At 42.4% G+C, this 13,931-nt stretch overlaps 1 protein-coding gene across 8 annotated transcripts in view; it reads left to right on the top strand.

The window, feature by feature from the left end:
- The window catches only part of UBAP2L (ubiquitin associated protein 2 like), a 209,072-nt gene extending 200,429 nt beyond the window's left edge, over nt 1-8,643 (top strand). For 3 of the 8 annotated variants that reach the window (XR_004537187.1, XM_033923053.1, XM_033923052.1), the window contains one exon: nt 8,049-8,643. Coding sequence is in view for 5 of the 8 variants with exons in the window: in XM_033923049.1 (XP_033778940.1) it covers nt 8,049-8,144 (96 nt within the window). In the remaining 3 variants the exon portion in view is untranslated. Of the gene's footprint in view, nt 1-6,153; nt 6,216-8,048 lie in introns of all 8 variants that reach the window. The other 5 variants (XM_033923049.1, XM_033923047.1, XM_033923046.1 and 2 more) reach the window with 2 other exon arrangements.
- Nucleotides 8,644-13,931: the final 5,288 nt, after the last annotated feature.

The raw sequence follows: 13,931 nt of genomic DNA, 5'->3' as shown, positions 1-13,931 counted from the left end.
CCCTGTCTGGGGCTAGAGGTCAGGAGGCTGTGGCTACTTTCGATCAGGGTGACTATCTTTTCAAGTTCGCAAGAGTTTGGCATGTTCTTTGGACACACCCTGTGATTTGAAGTTTGACCCTCAGCTGCCCTCCACCTCCCAGTGTTCAGTCATGAGCAGCACATTCCAGCATATTCATACATCACCTTGTTAGTCACTGACCATTGGGAATCTCCCGGAAGGCAAAAGCTATGTTCAGGCTTTACCGATCTTATTTAATATTTATATCAATGACCTAGAAGAAGGAACATCCAGTGAGATCATCAAGTTTGCAGACGACACAAAGCTATGCCGGGCAATCAGATCGCAGAAGGATAGCAAGGAACTCCAGAGTGACTTGTGTCAGTTAGAGAAATGGACGGAGAAATGGCGGATGAAGTTTAATATGGAGAAATGCAAAGTAATGCATTTAGGCAGTAAGAATAAGGAACATGAGTATAGGATGTCAGGTGCAACTCTGGGTAAGAGCGAACAAGAAAAGGACCTGGGTGTACAGATAGATAGGACCCTGAAACCGTCAGCACAATGTGCGGCGGCGGCAAAGAAAGCAAATAGAATGTTGGGCATGATAAAGAAAGGAATCACGAGTAGGTCGGAGAGGGTCATAATGCCGCTTTATAGAGCAATGGTTAGACCCCACTTGGAATACTGCGTCCAACATTGGTCTCCCAACCTAAAGAAGGATATAAAACTGCTGGAGAGGGTAAAGAGATGAGCAACGAAACAAGTAAAAGGGATGGAGAAACTGGAATACGAGGATCGACTTAAGAGACTGGGATTGTTCTCTCTTGAGAAAAGGAGACTGTGAGGGGATATGATCGAGACCTTCAAAATACTGAAAGGAATCGACAAAATAGAGCAGAAAAAATTATTTACATTGTCCAACTTGACACGGACAAGAGAACATGGAATGAAGCTAAGGGGGGACAAGTTCAGGACAAAAAATCAGGAAGCTCTGCTTCACACAGAGAGTTGTTGACACCTGGAATGCTCTCCCAAAGGAGGTTATTGCGGAATCGACCGTCCAAGGATTCAAAAGCAAACTAGATGCACATCTCCTTACGAGAGATATAGAAGGATATGGGTGACTAAAAATTACGCCTCCGCGTGTGCGGATCGCCGGACTTGATGGACCGAAGGTCTGATCCGGAGATAGCGCTTCTTATGTTCTTACCCTGTGGTTCTGGGATTCCATGGTAGCTCAAGTGATCAAATGTACTTCCTTTCCTAGTGATGGAAGAGTGATGCTGAAGGAAACACTAGCTTTAGGAATCAAAGCAGCAGTGGCTGCCTCCTTTGTAGCCAGTTCATCTGGGGCTCTTTTAGTCAGGGCCCAGTCCCCATGGAGCATCCAGAGCACTTCAGTCTTATGGCATGGCTCTTGAGCACATGGCCCTAATATGTAAGGGTTAATCGTTGCAATTCTACTTAGAGCAAAGATGCCTCTGACATTTGCAGCTTATGCTAAGACCTGGAAGACTTTCCAACTATGGTGCGCCAAGGAACAGGTAGAGCCTTGCAAGGCACCAATTCCTGTAATCCTGGTATTTCTGCAAACCGAGCTAGTAAAAAAACTAGCAATGGTGTTCCTCAAAGTCCAGGTGTCAGTCCTCTCGTTCATTCGGGCTTGAGGTGATAGGCAGTTGCTGGCGTCTCATCCTGATGTCACTTGGTTCTTAAAGTGGGCACTCAGATTGCATTCTTCATTGCACCAGCCTTTCCCAACTTTGAACCGTAATATCATTTGAAGGACCTTTCTCAATCCCCATATGAACCTTTGCAAGATGTCTTCTGGACCTTGACCTCAAGACAGTATTTCTGTTTGCCATAGACTCTGCAAAGTGAATCTCAGAATTCCAGACTCTCTCCTACAGCGAGCCCTTCCTCAGGTTTACAGAGGTTGGTATTTCACTGCATATAGCAACTTCCTTTCTTCCAAAGGTGGTCTCAGCTTTTCACATCAACCAAGAGATTCATGTGCCCGCTTTACACCCTACAGGTTTGGCTAATCAGGACAGGATTCTGCAGAGGCTGGAGGTGCAAAGAGATTTACTTCATTACATGGAAAGGACCAATGATTCACATTTATCTGTTTCATCTTTTTATGCTGACCAGTCAATAAAGACGGGGCAAGCTATCTTCCAAGGCATGACAATTTCTTCTTCCTACATTGCCTGTAGTGAACAGCCACCTATTTCTCTCAAAATGCATTCAACCAGAACTGTCTGCCTCCTGGGTGGAGTCCCAGGCTGTTCACCTGATGAAATCTGTAGAACAGCTACTTAGTCTACTCTCCATACCTTTACAGGGGTCTACAGAGTAGATGTGGTGGCTCGAGAGGAGGATGTTTTTGGATCCTCAGGGCTGCGGGCAGGCTCATCTGTCCCTCCTTAGACATCAGGCACTGCTTTGATGCTCGCAAAACCAGGACTACACAAACTTACAAAAATAATTCAAAATATACTTAACAAATTATAATAAATATTTTAAATATAGAAAAAGTGAAACATGCTCAGAAACATAAAACTCTTACATACTGGAAGCAAGGGGGGAGAGCTGTATTATCTATGATGGAAATAAGAGTTTATTAACCTTGAAGTTTCTTATGCGATAGTGCTAGTTGCACACAGCAGGTTGGTTCCCGGATACACTTAAGCTGCAAGTTCCTGTTGATTATTCTTTTTTCATGTGCGTTAGAGCAGAACAAAAATATATATTGTCTTCGGGAAAGACCCTGGCCCCTCCCCTTTTCTTCTGTTTCAGTGGGGTTTAACTTCTTTGGTACTAACTGAAGAGGGAGCTATTCTCCACTGGTGAAGGGGAGGAGTTGAAAAATGAGTAACAACCTTTTGCAAAGTTCATGACTAGCGGAGGAGTACAGCTTCAGTACAGAATCCTATGTTTTAGAAAGAAGATTACCGAGGTAAAAACCTAAGTTTCCAATCACAACAGGCTATTGTTTTCTCTTATATATTCACGTTCATTTTTAGTTTCTCTCTGTCATGAGATGGTCAAGACTGCCTTAGAGGATAATTATTCCAGGAGCAGTGATTTCCAGCTGCTGAAGAAAAGAATGGTTTCAAAGAAGGATCTTGTATCCAATTCTTGATGTTGATTAAGTAAACTAGACACTAAAGATCTCTCACTCATAATGGAAACTAATGTTCAGATGTTGCAGCAGTAGAAGAGAGAGAATTTCAAACAACTCCAGATCTCAAAAGGCATAATTACAAGTTCTATTTTGGGGTTCATATCAGACATTTCATTTTATGGTATTAAGCTAGTATCAGTTTCCATCCCTTCCCTTTGACCTTGCTACAGCCCTTGGATTTTTTTTCCAAGGTGGTGATTAATCATGGTGGCAGCATTATATGAAAAGTGTCTTATGGTTCACCCCTATTTGGACAACTGATTCATAAGAGCAGAATCAAAGGGGCAAGGTCCTGGGTAATCCAATTAGTTCCGTCTTTTTCAGCAAGAGCACATTGGTACCATCACAATGCATCAAGTATCTGGAAACCCTATTTGATACTTACTAGGAGAAATGATTATTTGCCTATTCAGTTCTAAACCCTTCTTTGCCAGCTATTCCAGAACTCTGCCAGTACACTTCATTCCTGTGCTGCAGTACCCCTTGCTATTTCAGTTTGATACCCCCTTCGTCAAGCATGGTATCTGCTCTGGTTCCCTAGGCTTGAACTGAAATGCATCCTCTGCAGGCTTCTGTCGTTGAAGTGCTTTCCACAGAGGCAGTCTTATGAGATTTGCCTCCCTTTTTTGTGGACTGCCAAGACTAATCTTCAATGATAGTTCAATTATCAAAATCTTTTCAAGGGGATGCTGTTGGTATCTTTAGTTGGGTTATAGTTATGACAGATGCCAGTCTGCTCAGCTTGAGAGGGAGAGCTCATTGTCTGGACTAGATAGCTCAGAGGATTTGGACTCTGATTGAAGCTTCATAGTTGATAGATTGGAGACTTGTGCTGTTTGAAGGGCATTGTGTCCCTTTCAGTTCCTTCTAGTGGATTCTGAGTTTTCTCAGTGATACAGTGGTGGCTTATGTCAATTGATAGGAAGGAACAAAGAATTTGACAGACAGCCTTATTGTTTTTGCTGGGTCAGGCACTGTCAGCAGTGGATATTGTGGGAATTGGCAGTGTTAAAGAAGAATATTTGAACAGGAACCCTCTAGATTAGGGAGCTATAAGCTCTGGGGTTTCCTGGCAATAGATTTGATGGCATCTAGTCATAATTTAAGGTTCCATGGTTCTTCAGTTGCAGGAAGGACCCAGGAATGTTGGAGGTAACCATTGAAGGAACTGTTGTACATCTGTCCCCTTTGGCCTCAGGTTGAGTATTGAAGCAGCTAGTGCTGTTAGAATTAACAATTGTGGATGTTCCATCAGGTTGGCTCAGAGGCTTTTGGTATATGGACTTGATTCATTTGCAGGCCAGAAAAGGTTTGAGACTTCTTTACCAAGGCCAGTTTTTACTGGTGACCTCTACCACTTTTGTCTTATGGCTGAACCCTTGAAAAATCTCATTTATGTTGCAAGGGCAATACAGAACCATTGGCATCCTTGTTTTTGAAGGCTGGGAAGCGTTTTACTTTGGTCTTCAACATGCGGTCATCATAGTCCATTTGTATCCAGAAATCCCCACTGCTACTGCAGGTAGAAAAAAGGCCCCATGAAGGTCCACTGAGTTGCATGTGCCTGCAAAGTCATATTGACATGCACACAAATGCCAGTTAACGTGACTCTCCCTGTACTGCATGTGTATTACTGTGACCACATATTTGCACACAATCCAACGAACCTTCGCAGGACCTTTTCTCTACCTGCAGTGGCAAAACTTCCCAAAGGTGCACCTCTGCTCTGGCTCAGCCCTGAAAATCTAAGCAAAGTGCAATTACAGGTTTACTGGTTGTTGGTAAACTTACACCTCTCATTTTAATATTGGCTTGATAGGTTTTAAAATTAGAGAAGAGGTCTTTGGTACTTTGCACCAAGGTGGACTGACAGAGAGCAATGGAATGTAGTGGCTGTGTTGTCTTACCCTCATTGCTTGATATTGCACTGTTGGATGGCAGTATGCTTGTAGAATCAAAGTTAGTATTTAAAATTATATTTGTAAGCCTAAAATCGGAGGCCCTCAGAGTTTTCTCATGTCCATTTGCAGCCTTTTACAAGGAAAATATTGGAGACCACTTCTACTTCATTAGCGTATGGCGGCATTTTGGAGAATTTTTGAGGTTTGGAGTGCAGAAAAGGACTATTCCTCTCTTTCAGGTGTCAGTGGCTCAGATTATATCTTTCTTGCAGGATGGACTCCAGAAGGATTTAGCTTGTCCTTCTCTGAAGCTTCACTTAGCAGCTGTTGTCTGTTTCCATTCCCTTTTACAAATGAATTGGACTGGCTCACAACCGGATGTTTGGGTTGTTTTTAAGAGAATGTCTATTTTGTGGCCTCCACTGCATTGCGTTGTCCTTCTCTAGACTCTGAACTTAGTTTTGTATTTAACATCTCCAGCCTTTGAACCTTTCAAGATTACGTTGAAAGATTTCAGAATTGCATATGCTTTCTCGTTGAGATCCTTTTTTGCATTTTTATTTTTTTAATTATTCTGGTGTTTCTATTAGGACCATTGCTGCCTTTTTTTTACTCCCCAATGTAATTCTGCCTTCCATGTCAATCAGGTAGTGGAATTGCTTGCCTTCGGGTACAAAGATTAGAGAAATTAGTTTTAGATCTTGCGGTATCTGGGTACGTGCAGAGTATTATTGCCGTACCTGGAATAAAAAATGAATTCCAAAAGTCGGAAACATCAAAAAGAAGCCTCTGATGAAATTTTTTTTTAAAATCATCTGTTTCACTCGTTCTCCCCCCCCCCACACACACACACATACAATTGTATACAGTAGCAAAATACTCAATCCCCCAGCCTTTTTCCCTAATGACAAGTCATTCCCAGCCCCAACATTTGCCATTTGGATTGTCACTCTTTAAGGGGATATGCTAGTTTGCTTTTGTTAGAGAAATACTGGCTGGTTATAGACTGCACAGATCCCTCCATAGTGTGGTGACATCTAACCAGTCTCCATTTGCTGGCAGGAAAGAGTAAACTCCATGCATCTGGACTGATCTGGAGGGACTCCAGGAAAGAAAATTAGCAGGTAAGACCTAATATTTCCTTACACAGCAGCCAAATCGCCAGTAAAAAATTACAACTAACATGACACCCAAGCACTGCACTTACAATACAGCAAAAGTAAATGTGCCACGTACTCAAAAATGCATGAACACAGAGCTCTGTTTGGCTGGGTTGAGATAACTTTGTAGGAACTTCTGCCATAGCTAAACCAGGATGGGATATAACTGTTGTACACTAGTAAGCTTGCTAAACAAAGTTTTAAAACTGTAAGATTCATGGGACCTATCAGTCGTTGTAGTATTTAATTTTTGCACCTTGCTGCTTTGGGTTTTTTGTGCTCTGTGATGTGTTTTTCTAGTAGGGGCAATCATTCTGGCAAGTGGAACTTCACCTTGTTACAAGTTGGTCCTATGAGTAGGTTGACCTTTAAAGACAGCCCAGGTCATTGGAATCTGGACTAGTGGCCTTTTAAGACTCTGCACGTTCCGAGACTGCATCAGCTGAAGCTTTGCGCAGTTTTTTGATTTGATCCTCTTTGTGGTTCTGGCTTTATGGATAGAGCAATCCCTCAGCTTAAGTGCCTTGTCTCTGCTTTGTCAAATCCTGTAGGAGCTCTCGCACATAATCCAGCAGACCTCAGGGGCTTCTGGTGACAATCTGTGCTGGCTTGAGGCTTTGGACACTTGCCTCACATTTCTACCAGTTTCAGCATTTTCTTTTCTTTGCTGTATTGTCCTCATAATTGTAGTAGTTACCTCTTTGGCAGGGGGACAGTTTTTTGAGTAAGAAAGGAGCAACTTCAGACAGATGAGGCACATATGCCTAGAAAGCCACCTCGCCTTTTCTGAGCTCTGAAAGCAGATCTGAATGACGCATTGTGGTGATGTCATCCATATGTGGTAGATCTCATCGTGCTTGTCCATGGAGAAAATGAATACATATGTGTAAAAAATAAACGGTAATCTGGACAGAAGGTAGAAGGAAATGTTGATATATTTTCTGTGAGCTAAAAATGAGAATGACTCAGTACAGGAAGGAGTTGCAGCAAATACTGTCCCACAGGTATAGGGTGAAGGGCCAAGTGGCAGATCTTGGTACTGATGTACACTTCTCCCTCGGTATTTGCGGGGGATAGGAGCAGAGCCGGACCACGAAGTGTGAAAACCGCGAATAACTTCTTGTCTGGCTCTGACCCACCCCCACCTCCCTCCCGGCTTCCCGGCCTTACCTGGTGGTCTAACGGGCTTTCGGGGCAGGAGCAAACTTCCTATGCTCCTGCCCCGAGCAGATCGCCAATAAGAAATGACTGCCGTGAGTTCCTGTAGTGTCTCGAGACTACGACGGGAACTCATGGCAGCCATTTCCTATTGGCGATCTACACGGGACAAGAGTGTAGGAAGATGGCTCCTGCCCTGAAAGCCCGCTAGAACATCAGGTAAGGAATAATCTATGAAATGCTGAATTTTAAGTCTTGTAGGGAGGCGGGAAGATCCTAAACTATGCTCCCCCCCAAAAAAAAACAACCCACGGATAATCGAAATCGCAAATAGGGAGGGGGAAGTGTAACAGAGAGTTGGGGCTCTCTGTAAGCCAGGAATGTAGTATATTGGCTTAAGGGCTCTGTACAAGACTAGCAAGTGCTGCTGCTGCATGGCAGGAGCAAAAGGGTACTGGCAGAGCCATGGGATAGGTGAAGGGTACTTTGGCCTCTTGCCTCTGTTCTGCACAACTTTTTATCCGAGCTACTCGTATGCTGCTTTCTCCATTACATTCTGGATGTAAAGAGTTAACAGATGTTCAGCTGGTGTTTGCCCTGTGTTAAGTAACGTTTCATGTCTTGCTTTTTTCCCTGCAGAGTGCCACTGGCCAGCGCGCACAGGGAAGCTCGATCCCACAGAAGTCACAGACTAACAAGTCTGCTTACAACAGCTACAACTGGGGTGCAAACTGAGGCCTACTTGCTGTTCTCGACTGGCTTTCCAAAAAAAGAAAAACAAAACTCCAAAAAAAAAAAACATCATAAAAAAAAACAAAAAAAAAAAAGAAAAAGGAACAAAAGTTGAAAACCACACGTCTCTGGCATTTTTAAGAAACATTGAAGTGGAAGTTTGCTGGAAGGAGCTCTGCTCCCTATGGCTCTCTGTTTGTCTCTCTACCTGCCCACCTTTTACTGTTATATGTAATATAGAATTTGTATTTTTCTCTCTGTTTTTCTGCCTTCAGATTATGAAGTGCTTGTTGTTGGGGGTGAAGGGGAGGGTTCAATCCCCACCCACCCCCAAAGGATAAAGGAATAAAAATCCCCTTCCCCCCCACAGCAAGACCCCTTCACTAGGAATATGGTTGCTATAAAACAGCAGTGTATGATGAATTCGGTGGAGTGTTTTTGTACTGTGTTCTAAATTTAATGGATAAATGTGTCTTGTATATATAAAACCCCTCCCAAAGCATTGGTGTCTGGACTCCTTGCTTCAGCGTGTTAGGGAGCTCAGGGGTTACCTCTTTTTCATGCCTTGATATGTGTCTTGGTTATGGATCTTTCAGGGTTAAGGAATCATTTTGCTGTCAGACTGAAAGTGTCTTATAGTTTAAAGGAAAGCCACTTTTTTGAACATTTTCTGCTCAAGAAGGATCCTGTGTGTGAGGGAAGTGTTCTTTGTACTGCTTTTGCTGCATCCATTACAAATAGGAGGGTTTGGGATGTAGAGGACTGTGGACTGTAACTTTCAGCTGTTCTTAAAGCTGCTTCTTCCTTTGAGGTCTGTCTGGGTATAAAATCCCTCCTTGAGGGCCGCAATCCAGTCGGGTTTTCAGGATTTCCCCAATGAATATGCATTGAAAGCAATGCATGCACATAGATCTCATGCATCTTCATTGGGGAAATCCTGAAAACCCGACTGGATTGCAGCCCTCAAGGAGGGACTTTAAGACCAGTGAAGGTGAGGGAGAGAGATTGGCCCAGTGTAAATACTCTTTTAAGGGACCTGTCTAGCTTGCAGACCCTGTTTTGTCATTTCATTTTCTGATAGGGGTCATAAATTAGACAAGTGCCTTTGTGTTGTATAACTAAAGCAGTTCACATTTATTATACATAGATACCTTTATAGTGGACACACAATCTACATTTTTGTTTGTGGAGGGGTAAGTGACTCTTCCGGGCTCACCAGGAGTCAGAGTGGCAGTCAAACCCAGTTCCCCTGCTTCTCAGTTCACAGCATTAACCTTTAAGCTACTTGTGTTGCTTACAGTAGGTCAGGGGTGTCAAATTCGGTCCTTGAGGGCCAAAATCCAATCACGTTTTCAGGATTTCCCCAATGACTATGCATGAGATCTATTTGCATGCACTGCTTTCAATACATAGTCATTGGGGAAATCCTGAAAACCCGACTGGATTCTGGCCCTCAAGGACCGACTGACACCTGTGCAGTAGGTGTTGCCAGAAAGAAAGGTGAGATACAAAGAACCAGTACTGGCTCCTTCCTACTATATATCACACTGGAACAAATCACAACTTTATATATCGTTGTTGTAGTTTCTGTCCCTGCAAGGTATAGATTATCCACATGACATCATTGTATTGATATCATTTTGTTGGGTAATTACAATTCTGAGACGTACTTACAGTTGTGCCACACCATAATAAGCTAGTCCAGTAACTTTCAGTGCTAGATTTCAATTTGGGGGGGGTTACCTGCCTAGAGCAGAACTAATACAGAACAGTTAAACAAATAAATATGTAAGTTCCCCTTAAGTAGCTGTGCAGAAAAAGGCAAAAACATGCACATGAGATACAAATGTCACAATCTGATAAAGCTAAAAAAGGCGCTCTAGAAAGAAGGAAGTCTGCAGTAAGCTGACCAGAGCCACTATAAAATCACCAGAGTGAGGTAAGTGATGTTCACCCCCCCCCCTCCCGCCCCAAACCACCACCACAGGAAACGGCAGCAGCTGCTTCCATCTTCAGAGGCTATAGCTCCAGCGGCATCTGCATGTACCATGAAAGCTTCTCCATTTTTCTTCACTAAGAGCCTATACCAGGTTGTCATCCTGTCATAGACTCTTTAGGTAGGAATAGTTCTTATCTACCTGCTCCACAACAATCACAGTAACCCACAGATCCGAAGAACTTTACAAATATGAATCAACATTCAAGAAGCCTTAATCCATTTCCTTTTCAGCAGGAAAATTCAGTGTAGTTGGTATATCCCTTAGCTCAATCTGACTTGTGCTTCTACTCTAGGAAGCGATTTAAGGAAAGCATACAAAAAAAAACACTCCTAACTGAAATTCCTCTGGATCTGCATATACATTTCCAGCACTGAATGCGACGTTCAATCCATCAGAAACCATTCTGTGCACCAGAGGCTTCCGCATGTGTAATTGACCACTGAGAAAATGAGTACATGGACTAGTCTGATCTTTGTTTGAAGTGTTATTTCCTTGTCTTTGAATACTTCATTGAGAGTAGAGAATGGCACGGGGACAAATTTTTCCCTGTCCCCATGGGAGCTCATTTTCCCGTTCCATCCTAGTGAGTTCTTTTCCTGTCCCTGACCCATTCCTGTCAACTCTGTCTCATCTGCAAAAGCCTCAAACACTTGTGCGGTTAAGGCAGAGCCTAAAGGAATGAGACAGGGATATTGAGTTCTGTGGGGACGAGGAAAAATTTGTTCCCATGTCATTCTCTAGTTGAGAGCCTTCATAGAAGAGCAAACAAGTTCTATTCTGTGCAGTATTTGTTCCCAGCTAGTTGCTTTGTTTACGAAAGAGATCAGGGGATTGAAATCCTTTACAACTTCTATTGCCTTCAAGCTCAGTCTTCATCATTATCTGTGTTCATGATCTTTGTCTTGTTTATGTTTAATTCTAATCTCATATTATGACTTTTGGCTTTGACCTTTCTCAGTAGATACATCAGGTCTTCTTTGTTGCTGGTGATGAGCATTGTATCCTCTGCAAAGCGCAGGTTGTTCATATTTTGACCACCAACTTTAAAACCAATGCTTTCTTCCAAATTTGCTTTTTCTGAAGATGACTTTGCTGTAAATGTTGAACAGGTAAGGTGACAAGGTGCATCCTTGCCTGATGCCACATTTTATTGGAAACCAATCAGCGTTGCCATATTCAGTTCTTGCTGCAACTTCATGATTTTTGCAGAAGCTCTTTATCAGCTATGTGTTTGGGTATTCCCATTTGTGCTAGAGTTCTCCATAGTTTATCGTGATCCACGCAGTCATAAGCTTTGCTTTAGTCGATGAAGCAAAAATATAGGGGCTTTTGGTATTCTTTGCTCTTCTCCAATATCTATCTAATGTTAGCAATAATGTTTCTTGTTCCTCGATCTTTTCTGAAATCAGCCTAAACTCTGGATAATTCTTGCTCAATGTATGATTATAGTCTTCGTTGTATTATTTTCAGCAATATTTTGCTGGCATGTGGAATCGTTCTGTAATTGTTACAATCCTTGACATCACCTTTCTTTGGTATAGGTATGAACAGTGAACTTCTCCAATTGGTTGGCTGTGGGGGGTTTTTCTTCCAAATCTGTTGACAGTCGAGTGAGGGCCATGATAGCACCTTCTAGTTTTTCCATTTACATGTTCTGATTCAATTTTCTGACAAATATCCTTTACATTGAAACACTTAGTTCATTTGTGATACTTTTTCTCTATCCCTGGAAAGTTTTGCTTGTCATCTCTGTTCTGCTACTTTTCTGGTTTCTTCTGAGATTCAAGGTGATTTCTTGGCTTTCTTTCTCTTCTGGAATGTGTTTTTGCTTCCTTGTTAATTAATGGTTTTAATGTTATTCCATAACTCTTTGAGTTCTCTAGCTCCTGTATCAAGAAAGGCAAATCTGTTGTCTTAGTCTTATCCAATAGTCTGAAGCAATATTTTCAATGTCATATTTTGGGAGGTCTCTAATCTTCTTGTGAAGCTTTACTTTAATCTTGCATGGTTACTTCCACAATCAGCTCCTGGTTTAGTCCTTGCAGTCAAAACTGCAGATTGACTACATCTGCATAGGACATAGATGGAAATTTGCTTTCAATACATGCCAGTTGGAGAGGTCCATGTGCATGGGTGATGTTTGTGGTGTTGGAAATGTGCGTTCATGATTGAAAGTTGGTTTGTTTTGCAAAACTATACTAAGTTATCATCTCTTTCTCCTATGTCGTACTTTTCAACCACTGCATCTTCAGCTGTATGTCCTACTTTTGTACTGAAGTCCCCCCAAAATTGGTAGATTTAGTTTCAGCATTTGCTGTATTACATTTTGAAGTTGTTTGTAGAACAATTCTACCTCCACATCTGTTGTTGGAGCATATATTTTTATTAAGGACATTGATCAGCTTTCCCTGTAGATGGATTATCATGACTATCACTGACGTACTTTAATATGGTCTTTGAAAGCTTGTTGTTGAGAATGCAGGCAATGCCATTTTTCCTATGGGTTATGTGTTTTATAAGCAGCATAGCACATCCAATGCTCATTTGATTGAAAATGGCCCTGTCCATTTGAGTTCACTGATCCCTATCAAATCAATTTTGTTTTTTTTCCAATTTCCTTCATGTGGCCCTATGCTGAGAATGTCTTTACAACTTCTGCTTGTCCTTTTCTCTCCAGCGATGTCCTGGCAGTTTTAGTCCATCAGCTTCACAAACACTGGATCTACACTGCTTGATGGTCAGCTCTTTTCTAGGAGTATCGTCGGTGCCTTCTAACCTAGGGGACCATTTTCTACATAATGATCTTTGTTTCATCTTCAAGTTTTCTTGGCAGAATACAGAAGTAGATAGCCAGGCCTTTCTTCTGTGCATCAAATGTGATCTTCCACCTACAACACTGCCCCGATGGGTGGTGCATTGTTGATCTGATCTCTCTGCTGAAACCTGTCTGCCTTGGGATGCCCTACTAGTGTTGAAGCTACTGCTGGCATAGCTTTCAGCTTTTCAGATGTGTGTAAGCCCATAACTGGAGCTATCAAACCTAGTCTTAGCTTTTGACTGTATTTAGGATCAGGTAGGGGGTAAAAGGTATGGCATACCATCCCTATGGATTGCTGCATCCTCAGCATAATAAACCAGACTTATAAAATGCATTTCATCCAACTGCTTTGGTCTGAAATCATTCTGGAAAATACAAATTTTACGACGTCAGAGGTAAGGCTTCTGGTTCAGCCACAGGATGCACATAGGAGTCGCTGCTGCCTGTGGCTTGGTGCAGAGAAACAACTGGCAGGAAGGTAGGAGGGAGCTAACCATAAGGTAAACACCTGCAAGAGGGAGCACAAACTTTGGACAAATGATGGAAGGAGGGAGGGGTATGAACCTGAGACACAGAATGAAGAGAAGGAGGGAGGGGAGTATGAGTCATAGGATAGAAGAATGGAGGGAGTGAGGGAATATAAAGGGAGAATTGTGTGTCTTAGGAAAGAGATGGTGCACATAGGGGAGATGAAGAAAGAGGAGAATGGGTGGGCATAGGGATGAAGTATTATTGGACATGGTGAGAGAGGAGGTAGAAATGCATGGGGAAGAGAGAGATGAGGGAGTAATTTTGGATGTGGTGGTAGTGGAAAGAGAACACTGGGATGGATGAAAAAGTATGCAAGAGGGGTCTCGGGAAGGTGGGAAGAATACTAGGATCCAAGTTACATACAAATTCAACAAGAATGGTCTAAAAAAAACAAACAAACCATAAGCTGTTCTTAACCCTGGGACTGCTTGTATAGTAGGA

This window comes from Geotrypetes seraphini, chromosome 16 (assembly GCF_902459505.1).
Source record: "Geotrypetes seraphini chromosome 16, aGeoSer1.1, whole genome shotgun sequence".
Classification (NCBI taxonomy): Eukaryota; Metazoa; Chordata; class Amphibia; order Gymnophiona; family Dermophiidae; genus Geotrypetes; species Geotrypetes seraphini.
The sequence above is the reverse complement of the archived record's forward strand: the minus strand, read 5'-3'. Positions and strand labels throughout refer to the sequence as shown.